The sequence below is a fragment of the Amblyomma americanum genome, chromosome 7 (genome assembly GCF_052857255.1).
Source record: "Amblyomma americanum isolate KBUSLIRL-KWMA chromosome 7, ASM5285725v1, whole genome shotgun sequence".
In the NCBI taxonomy this organism is placed as follows: domain Eukaryota; kingdom Metazoa; phylum Arthropoda; class Arachnida; order Ixodida; family Ixodidae; genus Amblyomma; species Amblyomma americanum.
Genome location: NC_135503.1, coordinates 13,879,243 through 13,901,357, shown reverse-complemented (window position 1 = coordinate 13,901,357; position 22,115 = coordinate 13,879,243). Strand labels below are relative to the sequence as shown.

The 22,115-nt window shown below is 45.3% G+C and overlaps 1 protein-coding gene across 1 annotated transcript in view; it reads right to left on the bottom strand.

The window, feature by feature from the left end:
* The window catches only part of LOC144098521 (plexin-B-like), a 192,377-nt gene that overhangs the window by 90,158 nt on the left and 80,104 nt on the right, over nt 1-22,115 (bottom strand). The window contains exons 3-8 of the mRNA XM_077631226.1: nt 13,258-13,867; nt 11,855-12,342; nt 9,578-9,971; nt 7,063-7,239; nt 5,851-5,979; nt 382-482 (exon numbers count right to left, since the gene is read on the bottom strand). Coding sequence (XP_077487352.1) covers nt 382-482; nt 5,851-5,979; nt 7,063-7,239; nt 9,578-9,971; nt 11,855-12,342; nt 13,258-13,740 — 1,772 coding nt within the window. The 5' untranslated portion in view covers nt 13,741-13,867. The remainder of the gene's footprint in view (nt 1-381; nt 483-5,850; nt 5,980-7,062; nt 7,240-9,577; nt 9,972-11,854; nt 12,343-13,257; nt 13,868-22,115) is intronic.

Below are 22,115 nucleotides of genomic sequence, written 5' to 3'. Positions count from 1 at the left end.
ACACCCAGCGTACCTCCTCACACACTTCCTCACTCGCTCTTCACTTCCACCCAGCATATCGCGCAAAGCTCACGGAAATGAAAATTTACGCTATTGTTTGCGGAAAGGAGAGAGGGAATGCACCCGAAAGTGTTCAAAAGAAAAAATATCTGAAAACAAGGGGGCACTGGCGCCATCTGTGGAGCGATATACGCACCGTGTGGTATAGCAATGAAAGGAGTGAAAGGACGTCGCTTAGTGCGTGATGCGCGCTTTGCTTGGCGTGTTTTTCGACTCTCGCAGCTCGAAGGGGATTTGCGCGCTACACCCGGCGTCGACAGAGGTGGGAGCAGCGGCTCTACGATTTGCGGAGAACAATGAAATCCTGAGAAGCCAACTCACCTTCTTTCGAGGGAGCACCAACCGCAGAAGGGGTTGCGGGAAGCGAGGCAGGATTCGCATGTCTCGTACTGCTGGCACTTCTCGATGCGCACCTTGCTCACCTGCATGAAAATCAGGAAGACGACTCAGCAAGTAAACTATGGTGGAGCCAGCAAAAAATTATTAAAGTTATATGTTCTTGCCCTTGCTGCTGTGAACATTCGTTAGTTTGGGCGGGAAAGAAAAAAATTCGTGACACCCTGCCCGCAATCGCATACACTCAGAAGTGGAAAGGAACCGGAAGCTTTGCGGTTAGCGTCATTTGCGCGTCATCAGATAAATCAGAGAATCCAAAAGCAACAAGTGCACTGAAAGTCCTGATCGCGTTGAGTCAAGTGCTTCAGCGCGTCGAGTAAAGCCGTGGCTCCTTAGACGCTCTCGTTTCGAGTTTAAATCGTAGATGCTGCGGCTTTTCAAAAACCCCATACTCGGGCTTTTCAAAAGCCCATACTCGGGCTGCCAACTTTAAGCATAGTGTGGGCGTTCATATTAGTATGCAGCTGCTTGTCGGCCATTCCTGACGCATCCAGCGTAGGCGTCGTCACTGGCATTGTTTTTGATGCATATCAAGTCAACAGCGTCAGCCGCACACGATATTCGTGCCGGTCAGGTGAATCTGCATTGTGACGTCACCGAAAAAAAAAAACGTAGCCGTCAGAACGTGCTGCCCGCTTGCCGATCATGTGACTATCCGGCGCTTCTGATTGGTTAAATTACAAGCGCCGCCCCATTGAAGTCGGCGACGTTGACAAAAGAAGAGGTAAGAATGTGCTGAAAGAGGTATCGTGGGGCGCACCGGACGCCAGGATGACGCCACGCAGTTCGAGCCGCGAGAGCGCAAATCTCAAATACTTATTTGTGTGCATCGTCCTTCAGATGGCCGTGTCACCAAGCCAGCTCAACCCGAACACTATGCATGTGCGTTCTCCTTGAGACTGCCTTTGTACTTAGACTTTCCCGTAGTAAAGTGCTAACACGTGCTTAAACCTTGGTCACAGGAGGCACAGGTTGGTGTCATCATCATTATCACTCCACAAACTACGTCCACGAAAGGACGAAGGCAACTTTCACTGACCTCTACTTAATCGTGTCCTTCACCAGTTGCAGGTCCCTGATCCGCACAAACTTCCAAATCTCATCAGTCCGATTGACTCCTTGTCCCCCTTGCCAGGTTTGCCTTCTCTTGTAATTCACACCGTTAACCCATGCTCTTTTCCTCGTCTTGATTTCTTGGCTTGGTCTGTGCATTGGTCCTTTAAGAGGTCGGCGGAGCCACTTCGACAGCACAAGAAAGAAAGTGACGCATGCGCGTACTTGCGCAGCCGTTCTCTTGCATCATGCGCCAACTCGCTGTCCATTAAGGAAATTCGGTGGGCGTTGCAAAGCTGTAGCCGACATTTATGCAGGAGGCATCCTTGATGTTTGTTTCAAGGATACGAACAAAGATCTACCATGTCTATTATTTTCACATGCGTTCCCGCTACTCCTAAAGATTGACGTTATGATCTTACATATCGCATAAAGTAGAATAATACCCGCTTCTTAGAAGATGACAGCGACATGCTAAAGTCAAGAGTTGCGCGAAACTTCCCTGGTCGGGGACAACCAGATTAAAACTTGAAAATTAAACTTAAACGTTGTTCAAACTAACAAGGTTATATTAAACCTAAAGTTTTGTGAACAAGGCTCTCGTACAGGAGGCGAAGCGTCTTCCCCCCCCCCCCCCCCCCCTTTCGGTAGGCGTTCATTTTTGAGATTTTAATATGACAGCGAGGTGTTTTATCGCCTCGAAGAGGTTACTCTGATGCGTCACTTCTCTTGCCTGCGCCAGATATGCAAGCTGCGTCGCAAAGTGCTAAAGAACTCTGATCATACCGGCAAAAGCACAGCAAGTTATTACCACTACCGGTATACTTTTACAGAAACTGTACATCCGGCAAAGGAAAAAAGAACTATGAAAAATTGAATGTGTTTTGAAAGAGAGCGGAATACATGTTTATTACACCGATGCATTAAATGTGATTTCAGAGTGCAACAAATACTTCACGAAAGAAGGGGTCATCTTATTAAATAATAAAAACAAGACGAAAAAATAGCCATCGAGGTAGCTCATGTCGCCCTGCCGTTCTGCAACTGAGGACGAGGTCTCGGGTTCAGTTCTCAGCACGCGAAATGCAATACCACTCGGTTTTGGTGCCTGTCAAGCTACTTATCCTGGTGTGTTCATTATATAGTGGACACATCAGGAATACATAAGGAGCGCTGTACAGCGTTCTTTGTACAATGGCTTCCTCGACAATAACGCACAAGACTACAGTTTTCATTACTACAACCAATTATTATAACAAACGAGCTGCCAAAAATGCTGTCGTGTTGTCATCAACACAGACGCTTCCAACTTCCTTCCCGAAGGCGAGAAACTGGCGGTACAAACACAGCCCAAACGGCGTCGATAGAGCGTGCAAGGTGCAGCCGAGATGAACGCCTCCCAAAATAGGTTCTGACAAATGGTGTTTCTTCTTCATTCCTCGTTTTCTCTCGTGTGTTCTTGTTCTTTTCCTTCGCTGCTCACTATATGCATCCGCAAAACGCCACAAGTCGTCAACAACAGAGAGAGGTTAGAACCTGCGAAGCGAACTGCAGTGTAAGCTAAACAAAAAGTGATCTAACAGCCCTGCAGAAAAACAGAAGTACTGGAGCCGTGTTGCAGGTTGTCATGGAGGAAAAAAAAATGGAAAAAGAAGCGACGCCAAAGATCGCTTTCCTCGGACGCGACCGTTCGAAGCAAGAAGAAGAAGAAAAGGGAGAAAAATAAACAGACAGTGAGAGAGAGAAAGAAAGCCAGGAAGCGGGACAACTTTTGCATTCCGAGAGTGGAGTTTCAAACGGGGCCCGGTCGGCGGCTAAGAGCAGAGCCGTGTTGAACCTGACACGCATCAGGGGCGCACTGGCCGAGCTTGGCAGCACAGAGCCGAGGTCCCGGCGTCCATTAGGGCGCCGCGCGTGGCGCTTTGTCGGCGCTTCTCGGCGCTCGGACACAGGTCAGCGAGGCGCTTTGTCGCCCCCCGCTCCGGCCGAGCTGCGCGCCAGATTGAAACGGACACCTTCCTCTGTCTCTCTCTCTCTCTCCTTCTCGCAACCTCGCTCTCTCTTCAAGACTCTTTCATTCTCTCAGTCAGTCTCATGAGTGAGGCTCTTCCGCGTTCGTCTTCGAGGAGCTAGCTATCGTCGCTTGCGAGTGTTTTCGTTTACCTGCCGACTGTTTGACACCTGCGCTTACTATAAGCGCTCTCTACTTACTTCTGTACTTTTGCTTCGCGGCATTCGGGTCAGTCCTAGGGTAATGGCGAGCCTAATTTCTCTCACAGTCATTGCGCTCGAATTTATTATTTCTATACACCCCTCACTCCCTTGATATCAGTTTTTTTTTAACTTCGATGCTTGAACCGCTCTAGATGGTGCTTCCTTCTTTCCGGAAAGCAACAGTTTTCTTTTACTGCCACCGTTAGTTACGCGAGGACCTGCAATGCGTAATGTCTTTTTTTTATCTGTTTTTGATGGGAGCTAACCCTACTGAAACGATCCTGGCTCTCGGCAGCTAACGCCGGCAACTATTTATTTAGCCAATGCATGATTTATTTACGGAAATGTTCTAAGTTGGGCGAGTCGTCTGGAATTGTTGCAAAATCGCCAAAGACAACGCAGAGAGTCAGGAAAAACGTTCTCCCTGTCGTTGTCCTTCTGTCTGCCCGCCTTCTTTTGCGCTGTTGCAACGATGTTCCCCGAACTCCCCCCATCCCATGGGTGCCGATAGACCGCTTGTAATGCCGTGTCTCTCGTTGTCCGCTCATTATAAACATAGCCAGGATGGACAGCGCCCGATAAGAAATTATAGTAACACAATCCCCACGAATCGCCCGCATACAAAGATAGCAAAGGCAAAGTTTTATGGCTGACTTCGTGTTTACGAGTCTCACGATTGCTTTTGATGTTATAATGCGGTGCCCCATTTATGAGGCAATGGTCTCGTTCCCGTTTTTTTTTTTTCCACGCAATCTCCAGCTCTAGTTTTGATTTCTAAATTCTAATATAGGCAAGAAGAGTTCGCATGCAGATTTATGAGGCTTTCACCGATTGCATCATGGTGAATTTGTGGGCTAATTTACGATGAACACAGTATTTTTTCATCGCATATGCAGGGTGTTTCACCTAAGGCTTTACAATTTTTTTAAAATAGGCTTTTTGAGTTAGAAGAGCGCTTTTTTCGGGATAGCATTTTCAGTGATGTAGTACATCAGAATAGAACTAAGCCACACTAACGAGCAAGCTGGTTAACTAATATTGAATAGTTAACTTTCTAACTATTACTGTTAGGTTCTTTAATTACTGAGGCGTGCAGCCCGCCGTAAGTAATATCCATATCAGTTTTCAGAATTTCAAAAGCGCAATTACTCTTGACGTGTAGCCCAACAAATTTTGCCTTCATTGCGTCAAAATACATGCGGCTTCGAGAAAGCTTGCAGGCAAAGCAACCTCTCCAGTGTACTAACTCGGCGAAATAGCCTAAACTTGTTGGGCCACAGCGTCGAGGGTAACCGGCTTTTCTGAATTTTAAAAACTCTTGTGGATAATACTTACAGAAGGCTACATGGCTCTCAATGATGAAAGAACCTAACTGTAGCAGTTAAAAAGTTGATTATTCAATATTAGTTAACCAGCCTGCTAGTTAGCACGTCTTCTGATGTACTACACCTCTGACAATGCAATGCCGAAAAAAGCACTCTTCTAACTAAAATAATAATAATAATAATAATAATAATAATAATAATAATAATAATAATAATAATAATAATAATAATAATAATAATAATAATAATAATAATAATAATAATAATAATAATAATTGGTTTTGGGGGAAAGGAAATGGCGCAGTATCTGTCTCATATATCTTTGGACACCTGAACCACGCCGTAAGGGAAGGGATAAAGGAGGGAGTGAGAGAAAGGAAGAATAGGTGCCGTAGTGGAGGGCTCCGGAATAATTTCGACCACCTGGGGATCTTTAACGTGCACTGACATCGCACAGCACACGGGCGCCTTAGCGTTTTTCCTCCATAAAAACGCAGCCGCCGCGGTCGGGTTCTAACTAAAAGGCACATTTTAAAAGTTGTGTTAACCCGTAGGTGAAACACCCGTACGCGAAAAGTGTCATTCAAAGAATTTATGATTCTTCGCAAAAAATTTTTGGAAAACATTCGCCGCACTAGTCGTCACGAACACAGTCGACTGTAAGAAATCATTAAGACTAGTTGCTCTCCAGGAACAGCCTCTTTCACGGCAGAAAGCCTAGTTCACAGGTTGTTTTGTGAGTATAAAGTCAGCACGACAATACACGGCAACAACTGAATTGAAACAAGAGGAACTTAAGTACCTTATAGATGGAAACGGCGAAGAGGTAGTTCTGGGCCGCCTCTACGTAGATCTGCGGGATGATCTTATGGCCGGGGTCCAGAGAGACCTGCTCGAACTCTTCGGCAGCTGTGGCTCCGGTGAGCAAAATCTGAAAGAAAAAGAGCAAACAACACTTCATAATTTACGATCCCGGATATATTAGCGGTTGAAACTCATTATTGTGTTTTTTTTACGTGTGTCCCTATGCCAAAACATCTGCCTTTGCAGAGACAAGAAAAATATGGCAAGGTTGTTTGAAGGATGTGTGTACTGACCTCAGAAGACGCATGTACTAGCGAGAAGCAATGACATTTATTTATTAGACTGGAGGTCATGCGCAGACACAAACCGGCAGGGCACTTAAAAGTAAGGAAGAGACAAGAAAACAACAAAAAAAGAACAATTCCGCACAAGGTAAATGAAACAATGTAAATCCGCAAGAGAAGCTCATTTAGAGAGAACAATTTTCTCTGCTTTCTAACGAGAATTACAGTGAATGGGCTCCAGTCCAGATTTCTGAATTACGATATGAGCAAATTAGGTGATGATGAAGGCTATGCCGCACCAATTACTATATGATAAACATGATGAGGGTTCTGGTGCGTGTTTGTGTTTAATAGTTAAAAAGTAAGCCTAGCAAGAATCGTTTTAGTCCTTGGTCAAGCGAATGAATACCGTAATTTTTCGCTAATTTAGACGACAACCATTCGGCACGAACTGCGGATTCATAAACAACAGTACTTTTATTTCGATTCTTTCAGGCTTTATTAGCACTGTAGTTAGTATATGGATCGCGCTCAGATGAGGTCTGCATGTTTTAGGTTAGGCGGAATAGATGAAAAACAAAACAACATGCTTAACACTGGGAGGAGGTTTTTTAACTTTATGTCCAAAGAAACCTTGTTCCCAAACCCGAACTTTTCCCGACCCGGATCAGGAGCCGGATATTAATGGTTTCTCTCTCTCTCTCTTTTGCTCTTATCTTAACACAAAATCTAAGTTCGCAACAGCAAAAAAAAAAAAAAACAGAGAGCGCGAAAGTTCACGCTATTGCAACGTGGATGTCAATAAGAAAGTTACAAAACGCGCGACTATAAAAAAAATTCAACCACAAAATTCAAACAACAAAAAAATTCAGGCAAGCAACGTAGTAAAGTCCGAAGGCTCAGTGAGCTAAACAGTGGGGGCTAACCTTCTTGAGCGTTCCTTCGGCGGTGCCCACGAAGAGGACGTTGTGGTGTCCTACCAGCACAGTGGCCAGTGAAGTCAGGGTGTCGTTCGGGTACGTCATCGCTGCCCGCGCCGAGATGGGCACCGATCCGTTCAGCTTCACCGTCTCGTTGCAGAAGTTGATGATGTTGCCCGCTTTCTGCGAAAGGCGGGCGATTCGCGAATTACGCAATGAACAAGGCTAGGCTACAGTTGAAGCAGCATCGCCAAAGTTCAAAAAAGCTGAATAAGCGAGCAACCTGTTTACAAGAGTTGAAGGTTTTTTTTTATGACAAGAAAGCGGTCAGACGGACCACCAAAGGAACTTGCTTCGTAGTAAGCTAATGGTAACTTCCAATCGCACAGTTGGAGCACTTCTGGAGCAACGTTTTCTGCTCTTTTCGGAGCCACTGTATTCCAAACGCAGATCTGAGGCACGGATCGAGTCTTCCAATCGTAGACAGGGAGCTGTTGCCGAGCCGAGATTGCTCCGTGGAGCAATCGGGACTGCTCCGCCGAAATCGGCGGATCCGACCCGAAGTTTGCGTGACATTCTTATGCAGCGGCGATAGCGGCGCCCTACATGCTCTGGCCAGAGCAAGTGTACTCCAATCGCAATTTCAGGTCGCGCGCTCTGCCAGAGCGTGCACACCGCTCCGGGCCTGCGATTGGAATTCACCATAAGTCTGCTCGTTTCAGTTTTTGTTAGTTCGGCATCCTTCGAGTGCTGTATGTACAGATGAATGTAACCAGCTCCACAATGAGTTTGGAAAACAAGTGACCTCTAACACTTGAATAAAGAAAACGAAATATCGTTCATTTCCGCCTCCTACCCTAGCGTGCAAAGTATTTTCTGACGTCCGACAGGTCCAAGCTATGGAGGTCTTTTTCAGCTGCTGCTAGCAATCCCTCTGCTACCATTAATCGTGTGACGAGTCGGCATGTTTTGTGCGCAGCAGCTTCCGCAACTCTCAACGCTGTAAATAAATTTTTTTGGCGCGACTTTTTTTTTCTCTTATGACATCTAAATTACACCAAAGTGCCTTGTTATAGCATACATTGCTGCTTCATGTCGCCATAATGCAATTTATTTCTTACTACCACTGCACTTAAACCATTTGTCGACTCGGATAAACGTTCTTGCATTTTATGTCGTCTCTTTTATAGATTCTATCATATAGAGGGATTATGCCATGTTTATTTGTTTCTATTTTATTAAATACAAGAACTGTAACTAGTAGGAACACGCCTGAAAATCGAAAACAGGCGGGGATGGGCAAATGAACCGATGACTACATGGCTTGCCTTGCAACCATTAAAACATTATGTTGTAAATGAACACTGAGAAAATTTATATTCAGTTTTTTTTCTGTGTAAATTGCCATAATGATGATTTTTGATGTTGTTCCAGCGTTTGTTGGGCATAAAAAGGTGTGCTTATTGGTGAGTAAATTGTAATTATAGCAGGAATATATTCCTCAACACATAGAGAATTCACGCCTGGGACGTTCATGATGGCGGACAACGAAACAGAGATTCCGTGATCGCCACAGATGTGGCTGGCACGTGCTGTACCCTCAGAGATCAGTACATTTGTAGTTGACGTCGACGCATTATAATAATAATAATAATAATAATAATAATAATAATAATTGGTTTTTGGGGAAAGGAAATGGCGCAGTATCTGTCTCATATATCTTTGGACACCTGAACCGCGCCGTAAGGGAAGAGATAAAGGAGGGAGTAAAAGAAGAAAGGAAGAATAGGTACCGTAGTGGAGGGCTCCGGAATAATTTCGACCACCTGGGGATCTTTAACGTGCACTGACATCGCACAGCACACGGGCGCCTTAGCGTTTTTCCTCCATAAAAACGCAGCCGCCGCGTTTTTATGGACCCCGCCGCGGTGGCTCAGTGGTTAGGGCGCTCGACTACTGATCCGGAGTTCCCGGGTTCGAACCCGACCGCGGCGGCTGCGTTTTTATGGAGGAAAAACGCTAAGGCGCCCGTGTGCTGTGCGATGTCAGTGCACGTTAAAGATCCCCAGGTGGTCGAAATTATTCCGGAGCCCTCCACTACGGCACCTTTCTTCCTTTCTTCTTTCACTCCCTCCCCTATCCCTTCCCTTACGGCGCGGTTCAGGTGTCCAACGATATATGAGACAGATACTGTGCCATTTCCTTTCCCCCCAAAAAAAACCAATTATTATTATTATTATTATTATTTTATGGAGGAAAAACGCTAAGGCGCCCGTGTGCTGTGCGCATTCAGTTCTTGAAAATCGCATGTCGCAGCGGCACTTTTGTTTCGTGTATTTGGTATTTCCTGCTTGATTTCAAAAGCTTCTTTTTCTACTAAAGTAGCCTTTCTTTTATTAGATTGCGGTAATAAATTCACACAGTCCAAACTTCAGTTCGCCTTCAGCGTGCGTTCAAAACCGACGCGATCACTTCCACAAGACAGCGGCATGTGTTGCGCCGCTACGCTGCTGCTACTCACCCCCGCCTCAGGACACTGGTTGATGCTTCCCGCAATGTAGTCCATGTTTCTGGTGGGGACGCTGCCATTGTAGCACATGTGCACATTCTCGGTGAACTTCTGCTCCACGTCCGTCATGGCGAATAGGCAGACGGCCGACCGACGGCTGGGCCGCGTCGTGTGGTCGGCGCTCACCACGAAGAGGCCGACGAGGACTCGGGCGTCCGACGGCTCCAGTGCGAGCTCGTCGGCCACGTCTTCGCCCGCCGCCATGACTCCGGCGTCGGTGAGCAGGTTGTAGTCGGTTCCGTCGGGGCCGAGGCACTGGAGCGTCACTTCTGTGTACGTGCTGTATGCGGGGTCCGACGTGCACACGCGCGCCAGCCTGCTGACGTAGCCCAGCTCTTCGGAGGCCCTGCAGCGAAAAAAAAAAAACGACAAAGAATGAGATGCTCTTTTTAATTAAATTTAGATCAAGCGCAAAATGTAAATACTTGATCGAATTATTATTTTTTTTTGTGACAACATGCCGCCACAAAAAAGTATGGTATGGCACGGCATGGCAGTATATGGTATGCGTTGGTGGGGTAGGTATGGTATGCTATTAACACCTCTTTCTGTGGTAGTTGGTGCATACTTGAATTGGTGAAAAAATAGCGCCAAACCATGCAAACCACAAGAAAGAACGGAGACAAGACACAGGCGCTAAAGAAGTTTTCGGTCTGCCAAAAGAGTATCCCGGCCATACATGGAGTAGGTCAGGACCAGACCACTATGGTATAGTATGACATGGAATGGTATGACATGGTGTGCTATGTGATGTCTAACGTCACACGGCTGTACATAGGCTATGAGTGGCACGGTAGTAGAGGGCTGCTCCAAATTATTTTCGACCACCTGGGTTTCTTGAACACCCAGTGACATCGCTCAATAAAGGGCGTGTTTTTCCAGAAAAAAAAATTAAAACCGGTGCTTCCGTAATTGTAAACGCTTGTATACATGAACGCATGCGCAAAGTGAGAAGTGAACGTGGATACACGCCATATGAACGGATAATCTCAGGCCCACAGAGAGTAAAAAAATCGCGGCGAAAATAAATAGCGTCACAGTCACCACTGCATTTGCTTGTACAGATTCAAACGATCCTGAAGAATGAATTGGAGAACGTAATTTTAAAGTGTCTTCTATCGGGTTGAACGCTGAACACAACGAGTAACTCCACGTGTTATAAGATCCACAGCTATACTGTGTGAGACCACATACATCGAAGTGCGCGACGCTCGTGCTGCCCAGCAGCCATGGTGGCGCAACTCGTCCAATAAACCCAACGCGTCACGCGCTGCGAGAGAAGGAAATGTAGGAGTGCGTTAGCTCGGCCCTGAAAATTCGGCTTGCACTGCTCTCCAAAAAAGCAGTGCAAGCAGATGTTTCCTGACACCAAGATTTTATTTTGCCACCATGACGACCCCGCCGCGGTGGCTTAGTGGTTAGGGCGCTCGACTACTGATCCGGAGTTCCCGGGTTCGAACCCGACCGCGGCGGCTGCGTTTTTATGGAGGAAAAACGCTAAGCCGCCCGTGTGCTGTGCGATGTCAGTGCCTGTTAAAGATCCCCAGGTGGTCGAAATTATTCCGGAGCCCTCCACTACGGCACCTCTTCTTCCTTTCTTCTTTCACTCCCTCCTTTATTCCTTCCCTTACGGCGTGGTTCAGGTGTCCAACGATATATGAGAGATACTGCGCCATTTCCTTTCCCCCCAAAACCAATTATTATTATTATTATTATTATTATTATTATTATTATTATTATTATTATTATTATTATCATCACCATGACGAGTTAACTTGGAGGAAATTTCGGAAACTTAATATTCGTAGAGGTCACCATGATTGCGTGAGCAAGCTTTCCGTTCAGATGTCCGATATCGAATGCGCTCATGTAGCTCGGATTGTCGACGCGCACGAGTTTGGTTGTTGACATAATTTTTGTCATTTTCATTTTTCGTTTCTATTCCTTGTTTTTTTTGGGGGGGGGGGGGAAGCGCGAACTTCCCCGCCTGACATGCGTGTGTGGGTCAAGTATATAGGCGGTTTCTTTCCAGAAATAAACGTTTTTATTCGCGATCTCAGCGCTAGCTGTGTCCTTCGCCCCAATTCTTTCTTTTTTGTTTTTTCCGCTGGTTTCCTTCCGAAACGCGAAACAGTACTAAGTCGTGTACTTGTTCATGCCTGTTGAGGTGACCTATTTCTGCTTCATTTAGGCAAGGAGCTCGAACTGCAAAACATCCAACACACACACCTCAGATGGCTCTTTCGCTGCACGGTGGCGAAGTAGGCGAAGTGCTCCGTGTGGAAGCCGTACACGTAGTGGACCAGGTAGTAGTCCTTGATGTGGTTGGCGATGTCCACGCGTGCCGTGGCGGAGAAGGACTGCTCGATGATGGCGAACAGGGGCTGGTCCGAGGATCCGCCGTGACCGCTGCCGCCGCCTCGACGCCGGCCCGGATCGTCCAGGCTGCGACTGCAGATGGACGGCACCATGTCCCGGTACGGGCCCTGGCGGCTGTTGGTGGTCGCCACGTACAGCACCCGCGACGGGCCCCGTCCGTGGTAATGCGCGGGTCCGACGAACGCGTACGTGGACGAGTTGCGGTCGTTTGCCGCCACTGGCACGGGCACCAGAGCCTCCTGCTGAGTGATGTCATCAAGCTCGTGCCTCCGGCAGGCGCCCTGATGGATGCTGCCGCAGGCGATCAGCTTGCGGGACTTGTAGTCGATCACCAGCACCTGCACGATCAGTAACGGGAGGAGGTACTATGGACGACTTATGTTGTTGTCGTTGCCTCTGAAGGGATGGCCCATACCCATGGTGGAGGATTGGAAAGAGTTTGGTTCAGAACCATGTGCAAGCACATGATGGTGGGCAAGGCTAATGTTCTTTAAACATCGTAATCACCATGCATAAGTAGCATCGCCCGAAATCATCCACTGCTGTTTTGCAGCGATCTCTAAATAACCTGCAAAATTCCTTACACACCTTCCGCCCGCCTGATTTTCCGTTGTCCACTGGTTCTTGTGCCTTCCCGTAGAATCCACTATTATACCCTAAGCGAACATCGATTATCTGTTTCATGTTGAGTTCCCCTCGTTGATTCCAGCTATGGTACAACTAACAGTCGGTTAGAAAAGCTTCAGAGATACAGTAGTAGAGAAAAGAGTAAGAAAAAACAAAAATAACTTTCTAGCCTAAGAATGCAGTTGATAATTGGCCGGTGCAACCTGCACCTCTCAGCGGACCTGATTCTTTGCACCTCGCATCTACATGTTCTGCGCGGAGGGCAACAAGAAAGACTGGGTCTTGTACGCATATTTATTGCGTAACGGCTCTGCTGCCAACTGTGCGTTGAAGATAATGTGGGAATATCAAACTCAGGCTCAAAGACACACTATCCTGCGTTGAACTGCTGTGAAATTATTTGAATATATATATATATATATATATATATATATATATATATATATATATATATATATATATATATATATATATATCAGGTGTAAGAATTGTAATTGCTGGTAGATAAGCAGGTGCAGAACCAGCGCATTTCAGATCGTTATTAAGAAGCACACCCACTTTAGTCACCAATACATTTGCCTCGATTATATTGAAGTCTTTTGCACGTAAAGCTCACTTCAGCGCACCTTGTTGATGTTGTCTGTCGACTCCGCCTCGATGCCACTGCAGTCAGAAGGCGAGCAGAGCACGTTGTCATCCACAGGTCCCGTCTGCACCGACGCCTCGAGCTCTAGCGACGCGTTGAACTGGTACAGCCAGTTGGTGGCCCCAACGTACACTCGGCCCGTGCTGGTGTCCACCACGAAGTGCGTGAAGTTCACCGTCTCGTTGAAGGTCGTGTACGACGCCAGCACGCTCAACAACTGCGGCGTCTTCTTAAGGTCCGGCGGCGCAGATATTGCCGCGGCCGCGACAGCCGCGAACAGGGTGACCGCGAACTTCGCGCCGACCGTTGTCGTCCGGAAGAACGATATCGGCCGACTCCGAAACGGAGACGACTGCAATGACCGGCACTGCCGACACACGACTTGGCTTCCTTGCCGAACACCGGGGCTCTCCAGAGAACGCATCTCGTCGGCGGCGGCGCCCCGGCGTGTAGGACAAGCCATTACTTGTGTAGGGCCTTACTCCGGTGGTTTACCGGAGACGCCTAAGTGCCGAGGGCTGGTGCGCGGACACATATCGTGGCTGAGTCCGTCGCGTTGTCTCGCTCGCTGAGGCCGCTAAATGTCCGACCTGCGAAAGATGAAGAACGGCGCATAGTGCAACAAATGTTTAGTGAAAGCGGCGATAAAAAAACAAAAACAATGAGGGCTTTAAAGCAATGAGCATTATGGTTCGGAGGACATCAGCCGTAGACGAAAAGAAAGTCCCATATCACTTTGATTAAACACTATATGGGCTAACTAGGTAAGGACTCGTTGGACAAGATGGCTTGGTATACTTAAAAGTAACTGATGTACAAAAATAACACGAACGCCACCAAGAAAGCGTACAAACCCTACTTGGAGATGTTAAGTCCGCAGAAGACGTCTTGCTAATGCAGCACGGATGATGTTGAGGCTTTTTCGATCTTGTAATATTTAGCGCGAACCCAAACAACCACAACAAAGACGACGCACACAAAGGCGCTAAATCTCAGACCGCGTCTCTGTGTGTTTGTCGTCTTTCTTGTGCTAAGTATTACAAGATCGAGATGCACCAGCATGCCCCCCCCCCCCCCCCCCATATAAAAATAAATAATTTTTTTTTTGCTGAGCACTTTGTATATAAGAAAAGAGAACACCTCAGTATATGAGTGAATGTCCTTGCCCTCATTTGCCAATGAGATGGACTCATCCAATAATTTGTTAAGAAACGGTGCGTAAGCGTATCGTGACGTCATGTAAACTACTTATGCCACGCGCACGGTGAGACTTAGAGAGGGGGAGACGAGGACGGAGAGGCTATAAGGCTAACCAGAGGAAGGCAGCGGTCTGCTAGCCTGTGGTGGAGGAAAGAGAAGTTGTTTAGACAAGCACCACGGGTTTTACTGCTTGAAGTGCCCCTGTGTGCATCGGCTGTCTAGCTCAGCGCGATTTATTTCTTAGCGCTAGCGTCCCTTCAAACGGGTTGTAACGGCCGCGGCTTTGGTTCAGTGGTTATGGTGCTGGGCTTCTGACCCGAAAGACGTAGGTTCGATCCTAGCCGTGGCGGTCACATTTCGATGTAGGCGAAATTCTAGAGGCCCGTGTACTGGTGGATGTGAGTGGACGTTAAAGAACTGCAGGCGCTCGAAATAATCGGGGACCCTTCACTACGGTATCCTTCATAGCCTGAGTCACTTTGGGACGTTGAATCACATAAACCAATCAAATGGGCCTCGACGTTCCCGAAGAGAGAAGTCAAAAAACACTAAAACAAGCTCTGGCGCCAAGGTACCAAACGTTCCCTAACAAACATAAAGGCGTTATTTTGTTGTAACGTACGTTTTCTTTTCATTTCTGGCCGCGTTGACTAGTAGAGTGATGAATTTTAAAATTGTAATACCGCGGCTCCAACCTGCCGTAGTAACTGCTGTGTGTAACGCAAAAAGGTCACACCATCGGAGTATCCTGCCTCCTCTCACGTGTGAAATGAAAATTTCGCAATAACGGGAGGAGCAAATTTTATTGAAAGCGCGGCGGCTTAGACATCTCGTGGACGCCCGCGTATAAAAACTACCGCGAGTATGAAGCACATCCTCATCTGTCAGGACCAGAGCTGTTTTCTACAAACACGTTAGGTGTTCATGCGTCTGACAGCGAAACTTACATAAACGGTCGTTTTCCGCCGACAGAAGCGCATATATTTCGAAAAGCGGCACCCTTTTTTTCCGGTTAAAAGGAAAGGAGACAAAAAGTTCCAAGTCATGTCAATGCCAGCTGGAATTCTGAAAGGTCAGATTTATTATTCAGCTTTTTCATCCTGTCAGCAAAAGATGGCCGCTGCCTAAAATGCGCAAGGACTAAAAAAAAAAAAGAGAGCAGGAATGCTGATGCGAAACCGCACAGTTTCAAGCCTTCAGAGTAGCGCCGGTAATGCTTTTAAGGCTCCCATTTTCGAGTAAAAGAAAGAAAACATTATCCACAAAATATTTCAGCGAATTCCGCAACTTCGTAAAATACTTAACCCCTTCTTAGGAGACACTCTTTATTCATGCGCATCGTAAAAATTCTGATTTCGCAAAAAGGGCAAAATTTATTTTTGAAATTAAAACACACCTTTCAATGCGCCTTTCTCTTTCACCTAAACTTGCAATTCCGAATGCCACTTTCACATGACTGCTAGAGTTCGTTTTTTCTTGCTTTGCCGGTATTTCAGTCTTCCTTGAGCGTTCGGTAATGTCTATGGTTGACGTACTTGCGGCGTTTTGAGATAGCTGAGTCCAGGAGTAAATTATACGTTCTCACTCTCGGAAGATTTCTTGCCCTGCTTCGTTGTTCGGCGGGCCGGGAAACACTTCCCAAAATCAACAAGGCATATTTTTACTGCCACAGGAAGGAAATATAGGTTACTACGTCTATGAGAGGAATGTTCAAGATGAGAAAGAACTACCACACAAGGCAAAGATAGAAACATGTTGACCATATATTGAAAAAATAGTGTGGCACCCCAGAAATCTTTGTCATGCTTCTATATAGATCTACATTGTACTTTCAGCGATGCAAGTTCTATCTTTCGGGTAGTTTATTCTTGCTACGAGAGTTCTTTAATGCAATCAACCAGACAGCCTTTTGAGGCGTTGGTTTACAATTTCAAGTAATCTAACTAGAGCCAAGCCTAATAGACATTCCTATAAATTTATATGAAGAACGCCTACAATATTTCAATGTCAAGAACTTCAGTATCGTAAGCAGCTCATTTGTAATGCACGCGAAGGGCCCAGCTATCCCGCCCCTGTCGAATTATAGGCCGAATCCAAAAGCGAGTTCGTTATGCAAGTATTTTAAGTTTCGAACAAAAGTCTGATCAAAAAGCTGAGCATGCTACGTGGATTATGCATATTTCTGCTACTTTCTCAATCCAAAGCACATCTGACAAAGCATACACTTTGCTTCGTCCGCCGAGCAAAGTAACGTGGGCAGACCGAGACAGTGTCAGATCACAGTTTCTGGATGGCCTAACCTCTCCAAACATGACGTCAGAGTGACACTGACTGATTTGTTTGTTCCAGTGTCCCGTTTTGTAAAGCCGCAAGAAAGTGCGCTAAAAACACGACGCAAAAGAAAGGCACACAGGAAGGAAGCGCTAAAGAAGAAATCAAGGCGAGCGCTCGACCTGAGCTCGTCCTATTTGTATGCCTTACTTTGTGTCGTGTTCTAGGCGAAATGTTTTATGACTTTACGAGACGATAAACAACAAATCTTGCTATAGTGACTAGTTTGTCTTTTCATCCATTTGAACCAGCCCTTCACTTCACCTATGCACTTACCACATCTGCCGCTCTTCTGCAATTTTTCATTAGCTGCAAGCAACCGATACACCTGTACGCACTTTTTCGGTTTATGTGACTGGTTCTCCTACAAGCAACAAGAAACTTGATACACGGGCGTAGTTTTTGGTTCGTGCACTTCCCGCAGTTCAATACAGCGAAGAAAAGACCATGAATATGCGATAAGCCATCTTTTTAATAACAATTTTTCTAATAAAACATGGGCTCACGCGTTGCCCTAGACAGAGCATGTCATAAAGCTTGCACAAAAGAGCAAAAACTAAGCTCTCAATTGTGAGTTCCTAAGCAGGCTTATTCTTTGTGATATTTTGATATCAGCAATGAACCAACCTGTAGAGCAAGTACAGACATGAGGCGAGGCATATATTTAAAGGTAAAGCACCAGCTTTTACAGGGCTACGGCAGCCTTGTTTAGGCGGATTAAACCGTATTGCTTTTTAAGTCCTTGGTACAAAAAGGATATTGGACACCATTTCCATTCAGTTGATTTACGTTTGTTGCTGGAAGAAAGAAAAACACTGAACAAAGTTCGAGGTAATGAGCTGCGAAGCAGCTGTAAGTGATTCTGCCCGAAAGGTGGTAAGGTTAATATAGTTAGCGTTAAGGCTTGAGCACGTGAAGGAAAACGATGTAGTTTACAGTCTGCATTTGGCTCATAGGAGGTTGTTGAGGTGCACGCGTTTCCCAAGGGCCTTCAGCATTGCTGAATTCAGCAGCTACTAAATATAGACAGTGGTTTTGTTCATTGTGCACAGTACGCCGTCAGGCTTCAATACGCCCACTTACTTTACTTCACTTCGGCTGCGTTTATTGTGGCTTGAAATTACGTTTTTTTAAGGGGAAAAAAATGTTGCCTGCCAGGGGCATACTTAAGGAAAATTTATTTCGCATTCAGTCGCTCCAAACGCAAGGGACAAGAAAGAAATAACGTTTTAGACGGACAGGCGCTTGATAGGCGCATGCATAGTTAATATCTTTGTCGAAAAGTTTTGTAAAAATTTCAGACACAAATCATCATTCTTTCCCTGACTTAAACTTTATAAAGATTGTTTGCGGCGAAATATTCGTGAATAATAGCTTTAACATAACCCACCGGATGTTTTTATTTTACCTGTCTAGCTAACAATTCATCATCATCATCATCATCAGCCTTACTACACCCACTGCAGGGCAAAGGCCTCTCCCATGTCTCTCCAATTAACCCTATCCTTTGCCAGCTGCATCCACCCTTTGCCTGCAAACTTCTTAATCTCATCCGCCCATCTAACCTTCAGCGACACAAGTTTTTGCTCAAACGCCATGTACAGCTTTTGTCAAAAGTAATCAGGCTGTACCGTTTGCTTCTCATTCAAATAATATAGCCCTTACGGCTTCCCTAAAAATAAAAAAAAATCTCGGAAGGTGAGGACAAGAGTTCTCCTTACCACACAGAGATTGAGAGCTTGAGGGCTGGCATAACAGCTTCAATATACTACTGAGAAGAAAATCACTCAGCCTTGTTACTTTTGGCAAAGACTGTACCTTGCCACTGCAGCACACCCTGAGAGTTTTGAGGGTATATCAAGTATCAATCTGCCACGTGACTCCTTTAACATTAGTTTCAAATGTAATTCGGCCTTGATGACAACAAAAAATGGTGGAAAGTTTTTTTTCCTTTCTCTGTGCCCCCCCCCCCCCCCCCCAAGGAAAAAGAAAAACATATGATGATATTTTCAGCCAGACGCATTTGCCCAGCTTCAAAAGATCAATGAATTGCCGGGAAGGGTTTTTCAAACTTTAAACGGGCTATAAGATCCGCCTATTAAAAGCAGCAAAAAACAATCATACCAGGCGCTTAAGAAGACTATAGTCTTCGAAGCGTTCAGTCAACACAAAGAGCGAATGAACGAGTGGAAGGCCCACATATTAGCTGTCATTGAGCCCATGTTTTCTTAGACGGAGAAGCCTTGGCCCATACGTCAACATCTGAAAGTTGCTCCAATAAACGGTCGACTCATGTCGTCGTTGATATGACGCCGAATATAGGCGCAGAGCGCCGCAGAGTGTGCCTTTTGGCAACGCTTTTTTTTTTGTTCGAAAGGGCGAAGAAAGAGAACCTATATCTCGCACTGACTCCCTGTTACCATGCGCGATGATGTTTTCTTTAGAATTAGACGCGTCAAAATTTTTGTGGATTTGTTCGAAGCCAACCAAGTAACTTAGCTTACGCAGGCAGCTCCCAATCTGAAGAGTCAGCGATGCGCGACACAAGGCGCAAGTTTGTCCCGAGACAAAAGCGTAACAGCCGCTCGCCCGTTTTCTTTATACGAGCAAGACCAAATCCCTTTGCAGGAAAGCAGAAAAAGGGCCAGAATCAAAGGCGCCGCTTGGAATACCGTGCCGAGCACCCCGTCCAGCTTTCCTTTTTCTTGCGGAGAATACAGCTGCTGTTGTTTCCGACGGTTGATGCATTTTTAATATGCGATCGAAAGTCGGCAAAGCCTCCGCGTCGAACTTTTCTATGCTTCCTTAGCACCAGTGCCATCGCCCCTTTTTGCCCACTGACGCCTTCTCTCCACCAAGTTTCTGTTGTTGTCCTCTTTTGATACCCGCACCTGTCTCCCTCTGGTGGCTTGGCGTCGCTCTCTGGCAGCCTTGTTCATCTTCGGCTCACGTAAAGCTGGTCTCAACTTGTTGGCCCGCTGGCCGCATACTAGGCCATCTCTTGCAGAATCCCCTGGCGTTCTACAGCGGTGTTCGATCCAGCCGTTGCCACATCCCTGAGGGCTGCCGCCGTATGCTATCAAACCGCAATTTTTCGTTTCATCTCATTTTTTCTCTGCTACGACTTCAAGTCGTCATGAACGCACTTGCTAATATTAGACGGTTGTGCCAGTACTCAAGTCAAAGTTAGCCAGGAGCGAGAGCGTGAAAGACATTATGCACGCTTACTTTACCGTGGTCTTTGTTGTCTGGCATGATACCCCACATAAAAAGCAAAGCGGTTTGGGAATATTTCAAATAGTAAAAAAACAAAAAAAAGTACTCTGTGAAGCCGGGGACTTGAGCGAGTGGGAACATCATACTTAAGAACGAGAAACAGCTCAGAAGAAAGAACACGATGGCAAAATGCGCTGACAAGCAACTGGTATTTGTTCTGCCAAAAGCGAAATGTATACAGCTGAACAAACATCTAAACAAGAAATTTTGCACAGCACCTGCAATGATTGTACGTTCTGTATCGGGGTTGTCCATAATGTTTTGTGTTTTTCTTGCTTAGATGTTTTTCCAGCAGTATATATTTGGCTTCTGGCGGAATAAAAAATGAGTTGCTAGTCAGCTTGTTGTGCCCTCTATTTCACCCCGTATTTCTGAGCTGTTTTTCTTTCTTAAGTAAAAAAGGTACATATGTTAATATTAAGTTTTGTAACCAAAAGTTCCTGCCTAGTAACTTAAATTCTTTTTCGATGTGAGTCCAATGTCTATCTGTGCCGCATATATACACGACCTAAGTCATGACATTCAGACAGCAAAATTGATTGATTGATTTCCAGTTTAATTGATTTACTCCCTCACTGAATGATTATTGAATCATTCATTTATTATTTAATTCACTCACTGATTGACTGCTTGATCGAATGGTTGATTGATTGATTGGTTGGTTGATTTTTGACTGATTGATTAATCTTTCGATTGATAGATCTATCAGTTAAAAAACTGATTACCGCTCCATAACCATAACTATGCACCACAACTTCAAACAGGGAGACAAAGAGTTTGGGAACAGAATATATACCCGAGCTAACGTATCTCAAAAACTAAGCGTATAAAGTAACGGGAATATTCGGTACTCTTAGTGTTAAGAAAGTATATTCATTAATGAGCTTGTGAAATTACTTTTGGTTTGCTTAACTTGGATGCCCTTACGCAGACCTATTTTCTTTATTTTGATTTAGAGAGTTCCTAAACAAATGCGCCTACGCATGTTATTATTGTTATTATTGGCCGCCTCTGCCTATTTTTCTGGTCCCGAAGCGTGCTTGAGGATAAAACAAGAGCTCATGAGTTCATCCTAAAAGAGCACCTTGTAAATTACTACCCCATTCTTAGTTTCGAGTATTTTGCGTAAGGCATGCAGGATATCAAGAATGAACAGAAAAGTTGATTCAGAAATGGGCCGTTATTTTACATCGAGCGACTTTGTTTCCCTAGTAGACAAGCCAGAAGCAATAAAATTGTTTTTGTTATGGCGGCAGTAAGTTGCACGTGGTTTTAAACAGCAATTTCCTGCACGGCATCTAGCTTTCTTTCTTCTTCTTGTTCAGCCCACACGGCAATTTTGTGACGTTCCGAGTATATGTCCTAGGTAAGAATGTGTGTATATATATATATATATATATATATATATATATATATATATATATATATATATATATATATATATATATATATATATATATATATATATATATATGCAAAAAAAAGAAAATGTGCATCACCTTTGTAACGGTCGGGAGATACTGAACAGGGATGGCGGAAACATTAAGATAACGACCATGGGAAACGGACGCGTTACTTTGTCCACGCAACGTAGAGGGCCTGAATGTTTTGAAACGACCCAGCTAGATGCAATCGCACGGCGTGGAAAGGAGAGCACTGAAGTTTCTAAGCACACCGATTTGTACGAGTACGTTCAGCGCAGGGATATCGAATTAAAAAAAGAAATGCTGCCTACTGAATTCTAAGGAGTGTTCGGCAATTCTCAAGTTTTAATCGTAAATATTTTGATGCAAAAGCTAAAGACTGCGTTAATATAGTGTTCTAACCCCAAAAGCGTCTCCACCGAAATATTTGCAAAATGGGAAAAATGTTGAACCATATCACTTATCAATGTCCAGTGGTGGTGGACCAGGAGTGCTTCCGTTATGTCGCTGAAGTACTGACGCAAATGCCCATGCTGAAAGTAATTTTACAATAACCCACAGCTCTCTGCTGACTATTTATGATTCATATTTTATTTTTTAAATAATA